At 38.0% G+C, this 23,147-nt stretch overlaps 1 protein-coding gene across 1 annotated transcript; it reads left to right on the top strand.

Annotated features, from left to right (window-relative positions):
* The first annotated feature begins 8,585 nt into the window (after positions 1-8,585).
* On the top strand, positions 8,586-15,470 carry LOC146713975 (programmed cell death 1 ligand 1-like). The gene is made up of 3 exons (XM_085450581.1): positions 8,586-8,657; positions 9,676-10,035; positions 11,295-15,470. Exons 1-3 carry the CDS (start codon positions 8,594-8,596, stop codon positions 11,423-11,425), a joined length of 555 nt encoding a protein of 184 aa, XP_085306707.1. The 5' UTR covers positions 8,586-8,593; the 3' UTR covers positions 11,426-15,470.
* Positions 15,471-23,147: the final 7,677 nt, after the last annotated feature.

The following is a 23,147-nucleotide window of genomic DNA, read 5'->3' as shown; positions in this document are numbered from 1 at the left end:
TAAGGTGCATCAGCTCAGTGAGTAGTGACTAAGAGCACTCCAACTACTGTTCTCTCGCTGGGAAATCCTACAAAGAAAGTCATCATCTCCAATGTTCCACCCTTCATCATGAACACATTTTTGACATAGGAGTTATCAGACAGCTCCTGTTCTCCTTACATGATCCTCCTTGGTAGCAAGTCTCCTCACCTAAAACATGTCGTCTGCTTTAGAAGATGGGTTTTAATGATTTTCAAAGGGAATGGTGAGATCTTAAATGTGGTTTTTAAAATTTAGGAATAATAGTTTTGACACTGTTAATACAACATCTGAACACATGAAATTTGTTGGTTGGAGGATGGAGTGGAATCTCACTCCCATGTGTCCCGTAAGACTGAGGGAGAGCAGGTTTTCTGGTGTCGACAGTATGGCCCAACTGCCATGCTCCCCTGCCTTGGCAGTAGTACCATTCCTGTTCAGGTTGTAGAAGGTAAGAGTCGTGAGAGCCAGGTCTCCAGAAACTCCATATGCAACTCCTGTTTCCAAATGTAATCCATACAATTTACCATAGTAATGGCTGTCAATCCCATTCGAAGTACCATCATCTCTTTCAAAGGATTCTATGTATCATGCTTCACAGTCAAACACAACACAAATCTTACCCTTCTGAGGGTGATACACATCAAAGTGTGGAGTAAATCCTGATCTCCCATCACTATGTGTGAGTTCTTCTAAAGGCACTTCTGCAAATGCTTTGGAAATTATCTCATTCATAAGGTCTGTGTACTGTTGTTGAAATAAAGGATCTTTCTTAACCCTGCTCTTTAGGTTTTGAGTACGTTGCTCAACAATCTTTTGATTCTTTCACATATTTTGCTGACTCCTGTTCAGTGGCAATGCAACCTGATAGTGACTTTTTACAATTGAATCTGTGACCACCTTCATAAAATGTTGGTTTTCTCTGGCCAAAGCAAGTTGTTCATCATGACTACGTTCAGGAACAGTATTTCCTGAACAGTATTTTTTCCCTTAATTTATGTTTCTTCACCCCTTTGTATGAATATGAAGCATTCATACAAATGAATGCTTCAAGTGTGTCAAATGACACACTTTGCATGAGAGACATTTTCTACAATCCTTGCTGATGTGCCCAATACACAGCAGTTACATCAATACCAAAACTGTCACTGTCATAGTGAGAGTACCAAAACAAAACCCACGTGCAGAGAACCCAAAGCAGAGGCTAAGGAAAGGTTTTAACAGCATTTTATTAATCAGGATAAGAATAACATTTACTATGGCACTCGACTTAAGGCTTGATAAACGGGGCATGTAGAGAGTAGGAAAAGCAGAGTGACAGGTCCAAGAAAGCAACAGGAGCACGCACTAGAAGAGAGGAGAGCGGTGTTAAAATGGTAGTCAGTGAGGTTTTCTGGAGAGAGTGGAGGCTATGAATTTCTTTGTCTTACTGTGCAGGTGGGAGATAGAACCGTTGAAGGAGAGGTGGTGTGGTTCAGGTGGGTTTGGTAGCATGTGTCGGCTGTCCTGAGCATTGAAGGTTCTGTGGTAATGTGAGGGCAGGAGGGCAGGCAGGTGAGGCAAGGAAATAATTCCAAAAAGCAGGCAGTTGAACCAGATTTCCAGGATGAGTTGTCAGCGCGGTGGAATATCTGGGAGCAAATAGGGTTGTTGATGAACTGGCGAGGAAGCAGTGTCAGCGAGGACCTTAAATCTCCAGCCAAATTGCCTTCATCAGCTCCAGGTGAGGGAGGCTGTAGGCCCTGCTCATGGGCAGATACCAGGGAAGCTCAGACATCCAGTGGAATTTTGCAGCTACACACCCAGACCATGACAAAAAAACTGCTTTGTTCTAGACCTCAAAGTAGCTAGTTTTACACTATTATTTGAGACTGAAGATGGATGGATACTTCCAAATATATGATCTGCTAGAATCTTTTCTTGTCTCTCTACAAATTGAACATTGTCACTGATTCTGAATGTTTGATTGAATCTCTCTATTTCACTGGTTGTAGTCCTCCACTGGTCCCTTATAGCAACTTATTAATTATCCATCCATCCATCCATCCATCCATCCATCCATCCATCCATCTTCATCCGCTTTATCCGAGGCCGGGTCGCGGGGGCAGCAGCCTAAGCAAAGACTTATTAATTATTGTAACATATTAGCTGGTGTATCCAAATCATATAAGTACTGCACTTCATTCATAGTGTTACAGCGTCCTCTAAGAAATAAACCGTAATCCTGAAGTGGCAATCTCTGATTTAACTGGGGCCCATGACAATGCCTTTTCCTTGTAGGCAGCTGCAATAATTTCCAAAGTGTTCCTGCAGAAAAGCCTTAGCTTGAGCATAACCTTTCACTGTAGGGCTGGGTGTTGTCACTGATTTCTAGAATCGATTCGATTCTGATTCACAATTCGATTCGATTTGAATTGAAGAAAGAAACAAAGAAGCAGACTTTCAGCTCAAAGTTTTCAGTACAGCAGTTCATGCAATGCTCAGGTGAAGACTGAAGGTTTGCTCTCAGTGTAAGTAGAGGCAAGCTGATCAACAGATGATGAACAAGTAGAGCAGAGCAATTCCTAGACTGCTCAGCTGACATGAGCTCTTGATAAATGAAATGTCTTCCCTTAAAGTCGAAGGTCACCACCTTCTGCACTTTGCCAGCTTTAACTGTTGCACATGAAGCTTTAGAGTGTTTATTGTGAAGCTCAAACTTTCCAGCAGTAAAATTATTATCTGATGCATATAGATGTATTATCTATGTATAACCTTTAACAATTCTCATCTTTGATTATCACCATTAATTCAACATTAATTAATGCTTACAACATAAAACAAAACAAAGGTGTTTTTGCAAACTAGTCTGTGCAGTCAAAGCAGTTGTAGGAAACCTTACAACTGCTAGTGAGTGTTGACAAACCTGGGAGTCAACACTCACTAACATGGCAGCTCAAGTGTTTCTGTAATCTTAGAACCCGCAACCCAAATATGTTTACCAAAAGGGGAAGTTGTCTCCGTCCTGGTTTCCGTCTTTGATAAAGAGAAAAGAAGCAGCATGAACAGAAATGACTGTGCAGACTTTCATTAGTTTCAATAGAAAGTGAGAAACTTTGGATTTGACCAGTGCTGTCAGTGACGTTTCCGGGTGTAAACCTGAAAGTTTTGGTGGGTAAGTAGTTTATCTGGCACTCTGTAGAAGCTGGACCACTTGTTATACAGTGAGCCATCAGTGAGTGTGTGAGGAGCTGTATTTAATGGGCTTTACTTTTTTGTTAGAGACATTACACTTTTCTTTATGTTACTTCTGCAAATGCTCAGTCTGTTTTGTTGCAGCCTCGCTGAAGAAGACGGTGTGAGTTCATAGTATGAGCTTCGATAAATTTGTCCATCCCCGACCTCAGTCAGATGCATCATGATGCTGATCAAAAGCCGGAATGATTCTATATACTACTGATTATTTTTCACTTACTGTATGAGAATGTTTGTGAGAGATAGACCAACACGTCCTCACTCCCAACTCGTCAAATGTGTGACACATGGTCAGGCTCCCTCTGCTTCACCTATCGACACGCAGGGTACCCCCCTCGCGTCGAGGTAGTGGGTCCTCTCAGTGAATACTATAGAGCTCCCTAAATGTTGTTTATTCACGACAAGAGATTTCCGCGGAAGAGCCTGTTGTCCGTATATTTATATATTTCCAAAAATCACATTGTAGTGATGTATACTGAACACAATATATTATATAATATAAGCAACTACCTGAGAAACAGCAGATACAGCAGATAAATTAATTATAGGCTATTACTTTTGTATTGTTTATTGCATTTATGGAGGGAGTGATGTATGGCACAGCTAGACTGGGTGACTTTATTCACCCGCTTCGGCTGTTATCAGTCCAATGGGCGTTATTAGCACAAATCAGTCCCATAGATATGGGCCATCTCCTGCTAGATTGTTCAGAAGGTTGTTCTCATCCATCCAGATGGAGGATCACTAACAGGAGCGTGGAAGACTCCAGAATCCACTCTGGCTGGAATCCTGTGAATATGCAGTGTGTACAGGTGAGACCGTTTAAACGGACAGCATTTATAGAATGACTATTAAAAGTCAGCGAGTGTCAGTAATGTTAACTTGGTTATCTTAGTAATACACCGAGTGCTAATATAACAGCTTTAAGATGCATTTGTAGATATTATTACGTGTTTTACTGTCTTTATGGTGCTAGCTTAAAGCTACAGTTTAAACGTTAGCTTATATTAGCAAAGCTGTTACTGTTTAAACGATGTTAGCACAAAAATATTAGCTTCTGTCATGACTGATGAAGTTACTAGTTAATAAAGTTTTCAGTAAAGTGATTAATCGCAGCCACAGATTGACAGTAAATATCTCGATTAGCTTCAATGCATCTGTAATAAATATGTGCAAGTTTCAGTGCTTCGTTTAAACTGTATGATACTTATACTGACCCAGGGTCAGTGTAAAATACAATCCCAGCTGTGTGAACAAAGCCTGGCTCCTTTAATCCTGCATGACAAACCTCAGGATGCAGGTTATTATTACTCTTTCCTGCTGGCACACCTGTCACACCTGAGAGTCAGCTAGAAACTTACAGTTATGTGGACATCATGCAAAGACTGCCAGACTCTGTAATACTGTAAATGATCAGTGACTCAGGTTAACACTAAACTTTAAACGGCACCTCTGTGTCTCTGTGTGCTGAACATCTAGGATTGAGTCAGGCTGCATTGATTGTGGGACTTTTCTGTGTTAAAAGCAGGTTGAAGACGGCTCAGAAACATTTGAAGATTAAAATTTAGCATTATGGCTGCTGGTGGTTTGTAAAGCCTCTACTCAGCTGTATTTTTGTTACTAATTTATGTTTGTTGTTGTTTAACACAGATTTCAGAAGAGCAAAGATGGGCACTGTTGCTTAATCCTTAATAGTTTAACTGGATTGGAAATCAAAAAATTCCAGATTCTTCTACCACAGAAGTTTCATTTGTTGGTGTGGATCTGCTGAGTCACCTGAAGAACTCGTTTCATTCATTCTCCACAACGTTGACTTACAGAAATGTTTCACAGGAACTGATTCCTCCCAAAGGGTGAACTAGTGTGTTTCCATAGATTACCTCTGTATGAATGTACTTCTTAAATGAAGGCAAGTGTTTGTCCCTTTTTGTTCCTCAGGTACAGTACGTAATAAATCTGTTGAGTCAAATTATTGGTGATGTGATTCCACTTCATCCTAAAATATGTATTTTAAATATATACCTGGATAATTTTGTACCTGCTGCAAACAATAGAGCTCTGTTAACGATTGGATTTTTGGAAGCCAAGCACTGTATTGCTATCTGTTGGAAAAATCAAAAAACATGTGGACTATCTTAATATTATTATTATTATTACTATTACTTTGTTTTTATTTTTTCTATTTTCACGGTGCACCATGTAAAACCGGTTAAAACCAATAAATAAATGTTAATAAAAAAAAAGAATTTAAAAAAATGCTGAGTTATGCACTTTTAATGAATTGGTCGTACCCATTTTAAAACTAAATTTAAAACCAACATTTATTTTTTCTTTGTACATTTCTAACAGTTAAAGCTCTCTAAGTGCAGCCTGCAGGCTGATGGTGGCCCTCGACTGTAACCAGAGACACTTCATTGATCAACAGTTCAAGTTAAACTGTGACTCAGACTCAGAGTAGAACAGCATTTCTATTAAAACTCTTCTGTTGCAGCAGTTAGAGCAGACTCGCCCTTCCTCACAGTGACAAACACAGCTCCTGTCAGCTCACACCTCACTGATGGCTGACTACAAAACTACAAACCAACACAAAAATGAAAATCAGCAACATAAACCAGCATCATGTGAACACACACATTAAAAAAAAACACTTAAAGTTACTTAGGTTGTGTGAGTTTTTCTTTTCTTCCTCTGAAACCTTTAATCCCACACGGACTCCTTCAACAACATCCTTTCTCAGCATGACCCATTTTATTAGTGAAACTGTCTCCTCTCTCACACAAGGAGAAACTTGTTTGACTTGTTCTGCTTGTTGGCCTGAACAGTTATTCTGACAAAGAGAAGCACCAACGTTTCCAGTGGAATTGACACAGTGAAATGAAAGGCTAAGTGTGCTGTTGCAAAAGGTGGGCTTCACAACACCCACTGCCAAATTCAAACATATACAAAGGTCTCAAAGTGAATTAAATACTATCCCTGGCTTTCGTTTTTGAAATAAAAGTGTGATTTATGAACTTGGTGCAACGTTGCATTTTTTAAAATGAGCTGTAAGCCAATACCTATCAAAAGCTATTAGGCCTACACATTTTTTAATTTATTTTTAACTACCACGTTATAATAAAGAACACAACCAGAACAGCACCAGATTAATGAGCTTCATATCCCTGAAAATTCTTACAAGTGTCCCTGTGTGGGCCTCATCCCTGTGCCATTCCCCAACTTGGATTAAAAACATTTTGAACCATGATGACTCACACACATGTCCCTGATGAATGACCTCTCAGACCAGCACGTTCTCACTCCTGAGGCGTAATATTTTTCTACACTTTGAACATCAGTGCCCAAAGTGGGGAAACGTAGCACCTAAACTTTTGAGTGCCAGTAAGTCACATTTGGAGTATTTAACTAGCACACACATGACACCAACGCTTTGGCCTGTTATGAACTACCCCTGAGCTGTTTAATATTACCACTATGCAGTAAATCCACAGTCCTGCCTTTGCTACAAAGTGTACTTGACTCTGCTGTATGCTGTGTAAATGTGACTTTTAGGCTGGGTGAAATCTGTGAGGCAGAATGAATATTTTATTTTAACACTGGTTGTGGCCATTCACATTATATGCTTAACAGTAGCCGCTATTTTATTGTATTTATTTATTTATTTATTCATATTTATTTTTGGTTGATTGAGGCTGTTCGTGCTACTGGTGTGTTTGTGCAGTATAGGGTTAACCACAGATGACGTATTTGATTTCCCGTTTCAAGTCTATTAATGAGTTATGTTTTTACTACGAATCTGAAGGCCTAAAGTAGAGGTGACTGGGTGCCCTGGTGGTGGGATATTCCGTGGTTCGTGATTATTTATGCATTCGCCCACTGGTAATCCAGGCTCTGAATCAGGTAACAGTAGCTACCCCTCCCCCTGCGACCCACACACAATTATTATTATTGTTATTATTATTATTGTTATTATTATTATTATTATTATTATTATTATTATTATTATTATTATTATTATTATTATTATTATTAACAACAATAATAATAATACAGCCCACGTATTTGAAAAACGCATAAAGAAAGCAATTGATTCTCCACGTAATTCTGATCTTACTGCAGCAATTTAGAACAACTGACTTTTATTTCTGTTATTTCGCTTTTCTCTCCGCTGCTCTAAATTATCGGGCTGCTCTGTCTGCAGCTCCAATATGTTCGCTCATCTGTTCCGGGTATTTAACCGAAAGTGTGCGAAATGGATGAGAACAAGGTGATTTAAATAATGTGTTGGTCCGTTAATCTGTAGCAGTGCATAACGGTGAGCTGATGTAGGGATGCTGTAAATGTAGCACCTTAAACGTATTTAAATAAATATTTGAAAAATTCTGTTCCAGATTGTTCAGTTAATACAGTTTAAATAGATAAAGTTTATAAAGCTGTGAAGATCGTGTTTGATTTTGTGTGTTGGACATTTTTCACATATTGTCACAAATATAAACATTTTTAAGGAAACAACGATGAAATGTCTCCTCGTTGTTTCCTTAAACGTACGTTTGCTTTACTCGTAAAAGCGTGGGCACTGCTGTTCAGCTGAGCTAACAATAGAGAAACGAGGAAGTGGCATTCTATTCTCATCAGTAACCCGCGTCCGGTTTTTTTTTTTTTTTTTTGAGGGGGGGGGTTCCTTCCGTGTTTGGAGCCATGTGCAACTTAACGTAAAGTCTGAGCTCTGGATGAGCAGGAATGTGGATTCTACCAAAGATATCCGGAGAAAACAACGTTTTTTGGGCTTTTTTTTTAGTTGAGAATGCGCTGCTTCTGCGTCCGAAACTGGAAAGAAAGACACGGCAGTGAGTAGGCTACATTTGTACAAAAACCTTCCGCATCATACAGTGTTATGAAGACTCCTGATTTTCCTGACATTTGTGTGCTTTAAATGAAATATTATAAAAACAGCGCCCTCCTCTTAAGATCATAAACATGTCAGGCATGCTTGTTCACTGTATTTAGTTTTGAGTCGGGCTGCTGCATAAATACACAACGTCTTAAATCCACATTAGACTTCACTCCGCTGTGCATTTATTTGCATTTGCAGTTACTATTAAAAAAAAGAATAAAGAAACTGGATTTAATTTATCGTGTTTCTCCAAAGGATACACCTGTCATGATTAATTTATCAGATTTATCAGATAACAGCTGATAATCTGAGCTGCAGTACATAATATAATGCTTGATTATCTACTGGAGCTGTGATATGAATTAATTGTCTCAGTTAATAAATGTTGTAAATAATGATGTAGTTAAATGTTCTCGTTCTGCGGTTTCACTCTTTAGGGCTCAATGAAGAATGCCAGGCTGCACAGCTCTCTTCCTCTCAGCAATAACAGCGACTCTCTTCTGTGCTGTAGTCGGTGAGTAGCTGCTAATGTTTCTGTTTCTAATATATATATTAAAAGAACGGCATTTAATACAGTAATTACACAGAATTTGAAAGGTTTGCTTCTACAGAAAATATGAGATGTGATATCACAACTGTGCATTTTGTATTTTATGTCAACAGAAATATTTTTATACTTCTAAGAATAATTAGAAGAATTCTTATATTCTTTCATTTATTTATTACAGAGGATTTATTCTTGCACCATTCTTCATGTTTAAAATAAATTATTACAGCTTGAGTAGCGAAAGTAGAGCAATTCTGACTTTCAGCTCTTTATTTGTATTTTTTGATACTGGGTTTTTCTGTAAGCTGCTAACTACCATCCTGCTTTTCCCTTCTCCATGAGGCATCTTCTGGTGGTTCCATTGTGGCTTCACACACACACACACACACACACACACACACACACACACACACACACACATATATATATATATATATATATATATATATATATATATATAGAGAGAGAGAGAGAGAGAGAGAGAGAGAGAGAGAGAGAGAGAGAGAGAGAGAGAGAAATAAAGAAAGATTATGTTAAGCTTTTTGCATTTCCAATTTTTCTTCTTTTGGAACTGAATTTGTGTTGGACTGGGCCTCCCACTCACCTTGTAAAGATGAACACTGACAAAAGACCATTGCATATTTTTGAACACAGAAAACTAAAGACTTGTTTGTCTGAAGCAAGAAGTTGTGACTTTTCTCCATTTAGGCTTAATTTCTATGCTAATCTTAACCTAATAGCATTGTGTTCAATGAGTAGGTGGGTGGGGCTCACATTCATATGAGCGTGTCAGAGATTTCCCTATCAGGGATGTCATGTCTTTCACACAGACTGAAGATTAGACAAAAAAAACAAAAAACTTTCTAAGTTTAAATAACCAATTTGCCTTAAGTTGTTCATTATTTGTTTCTTTACTCATTTTTTGAGTTCTTTCTGCATTTTTTTTATAGTTCCTCACTTACTCTGTGTCTGTTTCCTCTTGCAGGTCAGACTAAATTCACTATGAGTGCAGAACAGGAGGTCTATCATGCAGAAGGTAACAGTAACATCACGTTGACCTGGCTGCTCCGTTTCGACACCAACAGGCCTCCTGACTTCCTACAAATAGAGATAATAAATGTGGAAAAGAAGACACGGGTTTTCTTCTATAACAGCAAAACTGGCACTGAGGTGTATCCAGATGAGAACTACAGAGGACGACTGCAGTGTGATCCACAGCTCGCCAGGAAAGGACGGCTTGAATGTCTCTTAACTGATCTCAGGCTCAACGACACAGGGACGTATCACTGCATCGTTGTCCTTAACGAAGAAGTTAGTTTCAAAACCTGTGACCTCATTGTTACAGGTAAGATGACATCACTGTTGGTATCCTGGACAATAACTAAATAGTAAACAAATATTTAGTCTTGGATAATTAAGGGATACTAAATCAGTGTGTGTCTTTTCAGTCAGGGACATTTTTCTATCTATATCACTGTAAAAAATAAATAAATAAATGACAAAAAACAACAACAAAGAAAACAACATTTTTTTAGTTCAGTTTGGTGACAATTTACAATTGTCACCATCTTGTATTATCAAGTCATCCAGTGTTGGCTAAAACACAAAGTAGCGTGATACTGGGATATTATTTTTCATAAATATATTAGTGTAGCACGTTTAGTAGTCACATTACAGTTACAATTATGTCAATTCAAGTAAGGTGCAAACTTTATCAAGGACAGAGCCAATTGGAGATTACTGCACTAGCCAAGCTACTGCTGGCTCCACTTTCACTGCTCTGAGATCAGTTTCAGTCTGTGCTTACTGTGGAAACAGAGGTAGCATTCGCAAGTACACAAGCACTTTCATTTATCTTTATAAAGTTGAGTGTGTGTGATGTGAGAAACTTTTAATAACTTGTTTAACACATTAGTAATGAAAGCTTTGATGATAGAGAGGGATAACTCGTGCCTTGTGTGGTTAAATGGCTTTTTAGTAAAAGTGTAATTTCGCTCGCCCCGCCCACTTAAGATCAGTGGCCGTAAGATCAGTAACTTCCTCATCCATGTGTTTATGGACCTTGTTCTGTTTACTGGTGTGCAGTCATATTGGAACAGGAAGGGGCCATCCCCAAACTATTCCCGCAAACTTGAGACCGTTAAATTTTCCAAAATGTCTGTCTGAAGCATTAAAAGTCCCGTTCACTGCAACTAAGGGGCCGAGCGCAATCTTGAAAAAACAACCTCACACCATAAGCTCCCCTCCACCAAACTTGACTCTTGGGTCAATGCAGTCAGACAAGTACAGTTCTCCGGACAACCCAGACTCGTCCATCAGAACAAGGCAGCTCTGAAGCTAAATGAGGGTCCAGCCTGGTAACAAGATGTAATGAACAAAGCGACCAGTTGGTGGTTTTGGAAAATTGTTTTCACAAAACGAGGAAATAGAGTAAAGCTAAAATTCACTTGGAGTTGTGTAACTCCAGTGCTTGCTCTGCATCAGCTTCTCCAAACCAAAAATTTTAAGCTACTAAACACTTCACCTTCATTACTTACACTTTCTTGCCCACAGAAGTTTGCATTTAATGATCCTGTCACTCATACTTGTCCAATATCTTTGCAGCTGCTGTTGAAAAGAAGAAGACAGAAACACTGAAACCAGAGAGCCGTGAGAGGATCAGTCTCTATTTAGCTCTGGGTTTGTTTGTAGTGGTGATTTTTGCACTTTCCCTGCATTACGATGATTATGGGTGATCGTGGCTCAAGAGTTTGGAGTTCGCCTTGTAATCGGCCCCGGCTTGGACAGTCTCGGTCGTTGTGTCCTTGGGCAAGACACTTCACCCGTTGCCTACTAGTGGTGGTCAGAGGGCCCGGTGGCGCCAGTGTCCGGCAGCCTCACCTCTGTCAGTGCGCCCCAGGGTGGCTGTGGCTACAATGTAGCTTCACCAGTGTGTGAATGGGTGGATGACTGGATGTGTAAAGCGCTTTGGGGTCCTTAGGGACTAGTAAAGCGCTATATAAATACAGGCCATTTATACAAATACAGGCCATCACATAATTTTAACGTGTTGTAAATAATTAATATAATTTGTATTTATGTAAAGTAGTAGCCTTATTACAGATCACTCCTGAGGTCAACTCTGACTGTAGTGAGGCTGCTTACTGTTTTTAAAATATTGTCACAATTCCTCAGAGCTGTACAAACACAAATTGCACTTTTTTGTCCAAGGTTTTTTGTTTTTTAATGACTTCAGTCCACCCTGATCAGTTGCATCCCATGTTGTCAGGTTTAGACTGAAGACACATGGAAAAGAGAAAAGTGAGGACCAATTAATTGGTCATTTCTTATTTAGTAATCAACAATTATTCATTTTGTAGGATTTCATATCAACAAATTCAGGAGAGGTTTTGTACTGAAGGAGTTAATAATATGCTTCTAATTAACTCTGGAGCTAATGGAGTTCCTTCAGTTTACATAGAAGTGTTTTTGTATCAGCTTCTGTTTCCAAAGCATCTTCTTCTATGGAGCAGTTTAGACTTAATATGATCAAAATAGTTTGTTGTTTGTCATTAATGCAAACTAGTGTTATAAAGTTCACCGATCAGCATTTATCCATCATTGACCTTAAGAAGAATGCACTTTGTTCACAGCTGATGACAAAGACTTGATTGGAATCAGTAATTTAATGAATATTCTTTTCTTCTTTTTTCCCTCCTTCTACCTCATATTATTCAGTTTACATTCGTTTAAAACAGTCGTCCATTACAGATTACCTCTCAGTTCATCTCTTTCTGTAATGAGGCTGGTGTTAATATTAACTGGGATTTCCTGGCCAGCAGTCAAAGCTACACCAGACTCTGTCAAATGAAGGTTTTTTTAAGTTGTTTTTTGTGACCAGAGAGGTCCAATGAAGTGAGACTGAGTTAGTAGAATATGTTTTATCAAAGGGAGCTAAGTTAAACACAAAATCATTTTCCCTACAGGAAGTACAGCTTCTTCTTTTTGTGGGTTATTACTCAGGACACTGAATCAGAAAAATAATTTCTTCTTAAATGTTTCAAATGTTGCCGTTAATAACTTAAAATAAAAATTTTCATCTCTGACTGGGGTTTTAGATTTCGTTAAACAAGCTAACATAAAGAAATTCAGGCTATGTTGAACCTGGTCCATATTATATTGCTCAGGTCTTAATTCCAGTGTTAGATCTGTTTGTTGTTTCACTTTTAGGCCTTTATTCCATCACCTCTCATTAACTCACTGATGTATGTTTACCAGCAAAATTGGAGGCAAGGTTTAACAGCAATGCACTACATGGGAAATGAAAAATCCACAATTTGTGGAGGTTTACTCAAACATACCTTAGCCTAATTTGCCTTATTATTATTTTTAAATAAAATGCATCAACGTTACTGACTGACACCTGCTCTGTCACCAATTTTGTTGGGGTGTGGAGATGTTGTTGGTGCACTGTAAAGTGGATAAACTCTGAGGGCACTGATTTTTATTAATATTTGTGTTGGTGCTGGCTTTTGCACTTTTTTTTCTCTCTTCTCAGAGCCAAGAAAAAAAAATACAAATTGTATTCAAACTATGTGGAAACAGTTTTTAGTACAGTATAAATTCTGTTTACCAAATAGTGAGAATTGGTTCCTTTCACTTTGGTTGGATAAGACTGTCTCCTTATGCATGTAGTCACCATCTAAATGTAAAATCTCAGCCAGAAGGAACTCTCTTATTTACTAATGAAGAAGGGAAAAACTCTTTGGTGCGTATTAACACATATCATTTTCATGAATATGTTACAAAGCACTAAATGTGAAAAATCGGATGCTTTTACAAATTAATTATATCAGCTACCTCAAATAGATGTTAGTCAGTAGACCTCATCATGGTGCTGTTTTCATCTGTGAACTGAGAAGGTCCGCACTGAGCACTGACACTAACTTAAATGATGGTTATGTGTTAAATATTACAGACTAACTTGACCATTGTGATACCTTTTCAAAAACACTATCAATATCAGAGGTCAAAGTCTGTGTGACAGAAGAGTTATTCTCTGATTTACATTTGTCTTGTAACAGTTTCCTTCTTGTATAATGATACACTGAGATTATTAAACTAATGTAGTTAGCTCGTATGCTTTCAAACAATTTTTTTTGTTTGTTCTTCATCTTGTATTTTTAAAGTGGATCTATTCTGCTTTTCCTTATGTAATGTTCTAGTGATTGACGTTCATGTTAGACTTGGCCAAAGTTTCAGAAGCCAAAAATACAGGCTTCAGACTGACCCACCCACCCACTGTTGAAATGTTCTGTTTATAAGGGGCAGCTGCTTAAATTAAATTGGACTCAAAGGGGAGGACCTAAAACATCTGGTTTCCAACACAGGATGAGCTAAGGGGCTGCACCATGATCTGGTCTAAGATAAAGATTATTTTGGATTGTAAATCATGCATTAACACCCAGTTATTTGTAGTATTGTAGGGTTATTACCTTACAATATAAAGCACCTTGAAATGACCTTTGATTTGGTGCAATACAAATAAAATTGAATTGAAATTAAAATTAACATCATGAAGCTGGAAATGAGCAGAATACATCTCCTTTAAAGTTGTTTGTTTTGTTTTTTACAAAATCCTTAAAACCACACAAAGCTGACATAGTGAACAAGCCACACAGATGTTTTTAAACGCACTAAATACAACTCTTAAACTCTTAAAAAAATATGTTTTACATTTTCTAAAACAGTTTGTGTAATTTTTACATTTCCCCCCAACAAAGACAGACACACACACACACACACACACACACACACACACACACACACACACACACACACACACACACAAACCTGCCTGCCCAAATTGGCCTTCTGAAGAGTTTCCTACTGTTTATAATGTGTATATATTTATATCTGTTTCAAAGAACTTTTACTTTTCTGCATATAATTCTTTTTATCAGAGATCAAAAACTCTGAAAATATGCACAAAATAATTAACAAGTTCACTGTGAGGGAGAATAATAAGTAATAAGTTAATATGTTTCCGAAAGTTGAATTTGGTGCATTGGTAAGTGTGAAACAGATTTACAGTGAGGATGAACATAAAGAAAACAAAATATCTGATGCCTGACTAATTCATATGTGCCTTTTGTGTCTTTGGATTAACTGGTTGATCTGTTACATCAGATGTGAACAGACCTTTCTCAGCTGCTCTTCTTCCATTCTGGCTGCAAAGGGATTGAAGAAGTTCTATATACATACATTTCATTAGATCAGCTGACCCTGAGCCTCGGTCCTGGTGTAATATTCTCAGGATGCTGAGGGACCTCCCATAATGCACTGATCGTTTCTTCTCATTAACGCTTTTCTTTGTTTTCTTTACTCACCACTGCTGCATGTCATTAATGTGTCTCTCTATGCTCTCCTTTGTTCTCTTCTTGCCCCCATGCCCAACCAGTCATGGCAGATGGTTGCCCCTCCTTGAGCTTGGTTCCATCCAAATTTTCTTCCTGTTAAAAGAGGAGTTTTCCTTCCCACTGTCACCAAGTGCTTGCTCATAGGGGCTCATCTGATTGTTGAAGTTTTGTCTCCAGTATTTTAGGGTCTTTACCATATAGTGTGAAATGTCTTGAGTTGACTGAATTGAACTGAACTGAATGACTGTTCTGTGTAGATTTATTCATTTGTTATTGTTTTAATATTATATACTTTGTGCTTAATGCTTTAATATTATAAATGTAAATGCATTTTAATTATATGCGTACAGTAAAAAAATAAAAGAGGAAATTTACTCATTTACCACTGAAAACAGTTTGATTGTAAATAAACTTAACACTGCTCATCCAACAGTGTCAAAGAAAAACAACATATTTCTAAAGTGTGCATGTCCCAAACACAACCTATAATTGCACTTGATGACATTAGATAAAAATTTGACCTATTTTCAAAGCATCTGAACAAAAGCGACTGCTTTTCTGTCTACTGGGAGAGACTGACGAGAAGACATTAGTCAGATTCAAACATGAAACTGGCAGAGATGCGGTTTTCAAGGCCGCTTCAGCAGGAGGGACATTTAGTCTGAGAAATTGGAAAAGTAATTTTTTACCTGACTCACTGTCTCCCACTGTTTTTCAAAACCAATGCTGCCAACTAATAGTTTCATTATTAATTTGCTGAGCGGTATTGTTTGTGAATTTTCCTGCTGTACTCACAACTCTGACGAACACTGAACACTCGGCATTTGTTCAAGATTGTCTGTTAGTCCCAAATATTTGATTAATTTGGATAACTTTCCTTTAAGGATGAAGACAACAGGTAAATGATCAAACTTTGCTAGTATTGACAAGAGCTGTAATATCTGGATATCAAATTGTGATGATTTAAATTAGTTTAAAGTTTAGTTAAATTAGTTAGCTCAGTTTGAAGTGTTCCTTTGTTCACAGTTTGAAAGGCACTGAAAAATGCTTAGTGCCCAAATACGAATTACCTGACTGCAAACATCAAAAGGAAAACACATTTTACACAGCCTGCTGCTCTCAGCTGTGTTCATATTGGCCAGTGTATGATGTAACTCCAGTCCACCTGCAGCAGTCAGTGAAAGGATCTCTGCTAATTCTTAAGAACCAGCCCAGGAACCCTCGCTTAGATCATCTGCTTAGCCAAGTGGTAATCACGCCTCTCCGAGTGTGTTTACTAGTGTAGAGTGTTTTTTTGTTTGTTTTTTCTGTGCCATAAGGTGTTTCTGTTCTTTCTTCAATCTGTTTTCCAAGGGGCCCAAAGAATCTCTCTTCAAACAGGGTTTCAAACCCTGATATCTTATCCCAGTACTCTCTCCCCTCCTATGATCTGCCACAAGCAAACCAGTTTCTCCCTCCAGGACCTGATAGCTAGCGATGAGAATTGATAAGAATTTAGCGATTCCGATTCCATTATTGATATCAGTTATTCATTCAATCTCTTATCAATTCTAATCGGCTCATTATCACCAAAATCTGCAAGCATGTCAAAGTTCAGTTCGGTTCGGTTCATTTTTATTTCAAATATGTACATTCATCATCATTAAAAATATCATTCCATTCTTTCGTTTGAAAAGGAGTAGGCAGAAGTACGCACTTATTTGGCCCTACCCCCTCAGGTTTTACCTCTCATTCATTTAATTTTCTTTCAGTCTTAAATTAAACAAACACATATCAATCAAAAGCAAAGCAAAGCAAAACGAAAAATACAAAAAAATCAAACAAAGAAGCAAACAAACCCCACCACAGTATACTTTCTTTCATATAAACGAAGACAAAATCTGTAAATACCTAGATTCACAAATTATGAAACAAACAAACTAAAACACCATTACCAACAACATTACTGTTCTGGGTTAACCCCGTTGTCTTCATTCTTATATTTGTTTAAAATTTAAAGTCATTACATTCATGCAAATTAATTGTATGTTGAATAGTCAAATGTTTCTGTTGGAGGTATTTCCCCTCTTTGTTGTGATCTGCGTTGGGTCATTGCTCAAAAAAAGAAATGTAATTATGAGATAGTGTGTTTCAGGTCAATTTACAGAGAAATTCAATAGTAATGTAATGAATAGAGTAACACATTACTTTCTTCTGGCAGTAATTAAGTAATGTACTGCAATACTCATAAGAAAAAGTGTTGTGTATAATACTGTTTCAATATAAACCTGAAACCACAGTCCCACACAGCGACAAAAGTCCTTATCCTGCTGGAGGCACATATATTTCTCTTAACATTTAGTAGTGATGGGATTTCCGGCTCTTTTTAGAGAACCGGCTCTTTCGGCTCCGAACCGGCTCTTCAGGTTGTTTTGTTGCTTTAATTAATTTATTATTAACAATATATAAAATTATGCACAAAAGGAATTATTAATGGGAAAAAAAGTGGTTTTGTTTATATATTTTTATATATAAATATGTGCGGTGGCCCCTAGAGACAAAGCACGTACAAACTCCAAAAAGCACGTCCAACTTCCAAAGCACATACAAACACCAATACACATTTCTAGCGTTTACTGAACTTCCAAAACAGAGCTACCTAGATCACTTAAATTATACAATTGAAAGAATATGTGTATTGTTTGTGTATTTATACACAAGCACTCATATATATTCAAATAATAAAAAAAAAAAATGTTCATTTACCTGTTACTACCACACACCAAATCCGGTCATTGGTACTTGCTGGCTTGTGTAGCCACTAGGTAACAAAAGCTCAACACTGTGCCGAGCATCCTGGAGCACTTCTGTTGTGTTTTGTACGTGTTTTGGAGTTTGTACGTGCTTTGTCTCTAGGGGCCACTGTAAATTAGATTAGATTAGATGAAACTTTATTAATCCCTCGAGTGGGTTCCTCTGGGAAATTCAGTTTCCAGTAGCAAAACACCGAAAGAAGTTGCATGTTACAGATACATTAAGGGGAATGAGAGTAAGGATATAAGCATAAATACACCATATATACACATATACACATATATAGATACAGAATATACAATATGGATAAATAGGATTGCTCATTTGAGTGAGTATATTGCACAGTGATTATTGCACAGTCAAATATAAGAAAAAAAGACAAAACAAATATTGCAAATATTGCACAGTGTAAAAAAGCACCGACAGCTCAGTTGTTCCCGCCTCCTTTGTCCTCCTGTTTCCCCTCCCTCTCCCCTCCAGTGAGGAGTTAAACAGTCTGATGGCGTCTGGGACAAAGGAGTTTTTAAGTCTGTTGGTTTTTGACTTTGGGAGAAGCAGCCTGTCGCTGAATAGGCTCCTCTGATTGTTTACGACCGTGTGCAGAGGATACCCGGCATTGTCCATAATGTCCATCAGTTTCTTTAATGTCCTTTTCTCTGCCACTGTCACCAGAGTGTCCAGCTTCATGCCGACCACAGAGCTAGCCTTCCTGATCAGTTTCTCCAGCCTGGATGAGTCCTTCTTTGCTGTGCTGCTCCCCCAGCACACCACAGCATAGAAAAGTACTCCTGCGACCACTGACTGGTAAAACATCCTCAGGAGCTTCCTGCAGATGTTAAAAGACCTCAGCCTCCTGAGGAAGTACAGTCGGCTTTGGGCTTTTTTATACAGGTGCTCTGTGTTGCATGACCAGTCCAGTTTATTGTCCACCCACAGCCCGAGGTACTTGTACTTGTTGACCACCTCCACCTCCTCCCCCTCTATCTGAACCGGCAGTGGACCTTCTCTGGACCTCCCGAAGTCCACAACCAGTTCCTTAGTCTTTGAGGTGTTGAGTTGCAGGTGGTTTGTGTGACTCCATGCGACAAAGTTCCTCAGCAGGCTCCTGTACTCCTCTTCCTGGTCATCCCAGATACACCCCATGATGGCCATGTCGTCTGCAAACTTCTGAATATGGCATAATTCAGAGTTGTAGCAGAAGTCAGAGGTGTACAGGGTGAAGAGAAGTGGGGACAGCACAGTTCCCTGTGGTGCTCCTTTGCGGCTGACTTGTATTTTTATTTTTATTAATATACTTTTATTTATTCACTCCACATAAAATGTAATAAATAAATCATATAATACAAAAGCCAACTATTAGCGGTTCAACTTTTAACTATTTAAATTTTCAGCTTTTTCCTTTTAAACATCTTTAAAGTGAAACAACACAAAACACTGCAAACCACAACACAATTAAATATAAATTAAAATATGAAAACAAAAAGAACATGCATATTCTCTGTCATATGGGCCTGCATGAATAAACTTTCTGAATCCTTTATCATCCGCAACTGAAAATAGTTGTGGATGATTACTATACCTTTCTAATGTGACGTTGTTGTCCCTGTCTCTCTTTCTCTCTCTCTCCCTCCTGTAGTTACCTAGCATGTGTAACTACCGCCCCTCCCCCCTCTTCCCAGCACAAAGCACAAGGCTCGCGTGCGGAGTGAAGCAAAAGTGCGAGAGAGGGGGTGAGAGAAAGAAAAAACAAACCCAGGGCTCGCGATAAGGAGCCGGCTCGCGTCATTCACGTCAAAGACCCGGCTCTAAGAGCCATTTTGTTCGCGACCGACACATCACTAGCATTTAGGTATAAACACAAAGAAAAATGAATACCAGCACAAAGAGATTTTAAAGTGATCGCCATTCTGATTCTACTTTAGAAACATGGACTGTATTATTGTAGGGTCTTTACCTTACAATATAACACACCTTCAGCCAACTGTTGTTGTGATTTAGTGCTACATAAATAAATAAAATACCATACAATACAAAGCAATTTGTCCACACTGAAAACTATTTTGCGAGCGTGTACATACAATATAACACAATACAATATAATAGGACGACCACAGATATGAGTCCACTGTCAGAGGCCATCAGAAGATCATTTGATGATCAATAAGCTGTTTTACAACTAATCTTTTAAGCATTTTTGAGATAAAAGGAAGGTTGAAGATTATCTTATAATAAGCTATTAATGATGAGATTTTTTTTTTTAAATTACAGCCACCTTAAAGGCCTGCAGTATGTTTTTGGTTTCAGAAAAGGTGATCAAGTTCGGTTTAATCTATTCTGAATGTCTTCACCCTGAGTTAACCTCATGCATGAGAAAGAAAGCCATGAATGAAACTCTGATACTACAAATCATCGTGTCAACGGTTACAGAAAGGGAGGAGCCACCATTTTAAATGAGTGCTTGGAATATGAATGTGTCAGTGTGGAAACTGATGAAATTGATATCTATCGAAATCTACTCTACATTTTATTTTTAAACAAAACTAAACTGGGATAAAAGGCAAAGAGATTGCAACTTAAAAAGAAACACTGTCATCTAGTTAGACCTAGTAAGACTGCATGCTGCCTGACAGCACTTAATAATGCAGTGACAGTCTCATTTAGATTAGCAAGAATGAAACTAGTTCAGGAGAGCACTGCTAGATAAACAATGAGGTTTGTGACGATGTGGTTGTGGTGAACCCGGAAAATGCTGATTGAAGATTAAGAACAACTCAGGACACAATAAGTCTGTAAAAAAGAGAGAAGTGACAAAATGGTAACAAGAGAGTATTCTGATGAAGAGACCAAACCTTTAAACTGAACTGAAACATAACCATCTTCCTATAATGATATGCATGCAAGCTTCTCCTCATCCACATGCACAGGAAGTTAAGTTTTGCATCAGACACATCTGGCACAGAATGACACAGCAAAATAAAGTGAAATGTTATTTATGCCAAATAATAGTTGGGGGAAAAAAAGGATAAATGTGAGAAGTACAATTCAAGTTCAAGTTCAAATTTTATTCACCACATGCAGTGGCAGGTTGCCCTGCAGTGGAATGAACCCGCCCCCCGACCTTACACACACAACACAGACATCACATGGGGATACAAGTCAGAGAACGGTTGCATTACGCAAAAACCACTGAAATGTACAATGGGAAAGTACAAGAGGGAAAAAAAGAGACCTCTACTCATGCTGGGCTACAGGAGGACAGCATGAGAACAGGAAACAAAAAAAAACTCCTCTACACAGAAAGCACATAAATGTCCACAGTACAACATTATAGAGCACTTGACCAGCAACAGGGTTGGGTAGGGGATAAGGAGTAATTCCAGGCAACACAGCAGCCATCCTGCCACTGCGCCGACTCTCCAGCGCGGGCCCAGACCCGCCTCGTGTTCCCAGGAGGCAACAAGCATCGAAGGCATTGGAAGGGGAGGGGGGATGCGTGAGTGCTTATCAGTGTAAGTGTATGTGTGTGCATGTCCATAGTTCAGCTGAGACAGTGTCCTTCGCCCTTCAGGCTAAGTAAACAGTCTACCAGCCAACCCAGGTGGCCTTGCATATTTATATATATGTGTATATACTAATATAATACTGCAAAACTGTACTAACAAAAGCTGTATAAAAATAAAGAGACTAGGTCTCCTTTTCAGGATGAAAAGTTCATGTAAAATGAGGCAACAGCAGAGGGGATATATATTATTATTATAACTGCTATAATTTATTATAAGTAAATCATTATTAGTGTTATTATATTTTAATATTCGGAACTGTTTTCAAATTGTTATAGAAAGGACAAACAACAGCCACTGGATGTTTTTTGTCTTCTCACAGGAGCTGAAGAAGAAATACAGATCACATGACTGGAATAAAGTTTAAACTGTTTTTGTGTAAAATTAATTAAATGTGTTTCTATTACTGATGAATCTCAAATTCACTATGACTGCACATAATAATTTACATTAACAAATTTTAGGATAATTTGTTGTTTTCTGTGTTTAGCATAATCTGAAACAAAATTCAGTCTCCGCTGGTTTGTTTTATTCTGCACTGAAACTGCATAACTCGATAATGTGAGGGGACTTTCTAACCACTAAACGGGTGCCAATTCTTCAAAGCAAACACCAGCTATCTGTATTTGTACCTATTTGACAGAGTTATACAGTTATGAGTGTGTCTTTTTTAGTGGCCGTCTGTTTTTTGACAACACATCATTCATTCCATTATGACTCAGAGCTGAGGCGTTACATAAAGTGGCAATTTTCTCCCCAAGTCTTTTCATCTTTTATAGATATGAATTCTTTTTAAATCATTTCTAAAACCAAACATTTGTCCAAAAAAAAAACTTAGTTAGAAATATAAAATGTGAGTGTTCGTTAAACAGTTTAAAGTGTGCCTTACTGATTTTACTGGGTGAATGTAGGACTTCAATGATCTGACTGACATTTTTTACAGTGTTTTGGCTCAAACAGCTTTTTAGATTAGAATAGAACAAAATAGAATAGAATAGACACTTTACTGTAATTCAGAACATACAACGGTTAGTTGTCATCAGAACATAATTTCACTACATTTAATTGCCATTGGACTACAAGTTATAAATTTAAAAAGATCTAAATATAAAGACAGTAAGTAAAAAGGTATGACATTGTGCTGCTCTGAATATGCATTTACAATGTGCACATATACGGGGGAGGGGATGGGTTGAGTTTGGAGGGGCAGCTGTGTGTTTGCGTGATCAGGCTTAACTTGAACCTTTTCATTGTATGAGCTCTGAATGTTTAAATCATATCTAGAATCTAAACTTTCACAAGAAGCTTGTATATCTGCAGAAACTGAAATAGACTGATTATATCTGGGCCTAAGATCCTGATTCTTATACTGATCGCTTCAGCTCTCATCTCACGAATCGTCCACTGTGGATTGGCACTGATCGTCTCCCAGCCTGATCTTCAATGTCTTATCTCTGACATGTCACAATATTGATCACGTAGATCATTTGATGCTTCTCTTTCTGCCTCCTCATCCGTTTTGATAATTTGATCTATTAAGGCCATCAAAGAAAGAGAAAATTCAATAAAAGATTCGCTTACTAATTGTTTACGGTTGAAAAATCTGTGTTGCAAAGAAATGTGAGAATCGAAACAACCTTAAGTTTCTTTCAGAGCACCAAAAATTTTCTCATCATTTTCTGTTTGATCATTTGGCAAAAAACTAT

Source organism: Copadichromis virginalis, linkage group LG3 (assembly GCF_057382275.1).
Source record: "Copadichromis virginalis isolate Kocher_CV1m ecotype Utaka linkage group LG3, C_Virginalis_male_GT1.1, whole genome shotgun sequence".
NCBI lineage: Eukaryota > Metazoa > Chordata > Actinopteri > Cichliformes > Cichlidae > Copadichromis > Copadichromis virginalis.
Note: the sequence above shows the minus strand (reverse complement) of the source record. Positions and strands in the feature narration are given on the sequence as shown.

Excerpts from the sequence above, each read along its gene's own strand:
- LOC146713975 (XM_085450581.1), top strand. The coding sequence starts at position 8,594 with ATGCCAGGCTGCACAGCTCTCTTCCTCTCAGCAATAACAGCGACTCTC. Across the intron at positions 8,658-9,675 it reads TCTCTTCTGTGCTGTAGTCG|GTCAGACTAAATTCACTATG; the intron begins GTGAGTAGCTGC and ends TTCCTCTTGCAG. Across the intron at positions 10,036-11,294 it reads CTGTGACCTCATTGTTACAG|CTGCTGTTGAAAAGAAGAAG; the intron begins GTAAGATGACAT and ends ATATCTTTGCAG.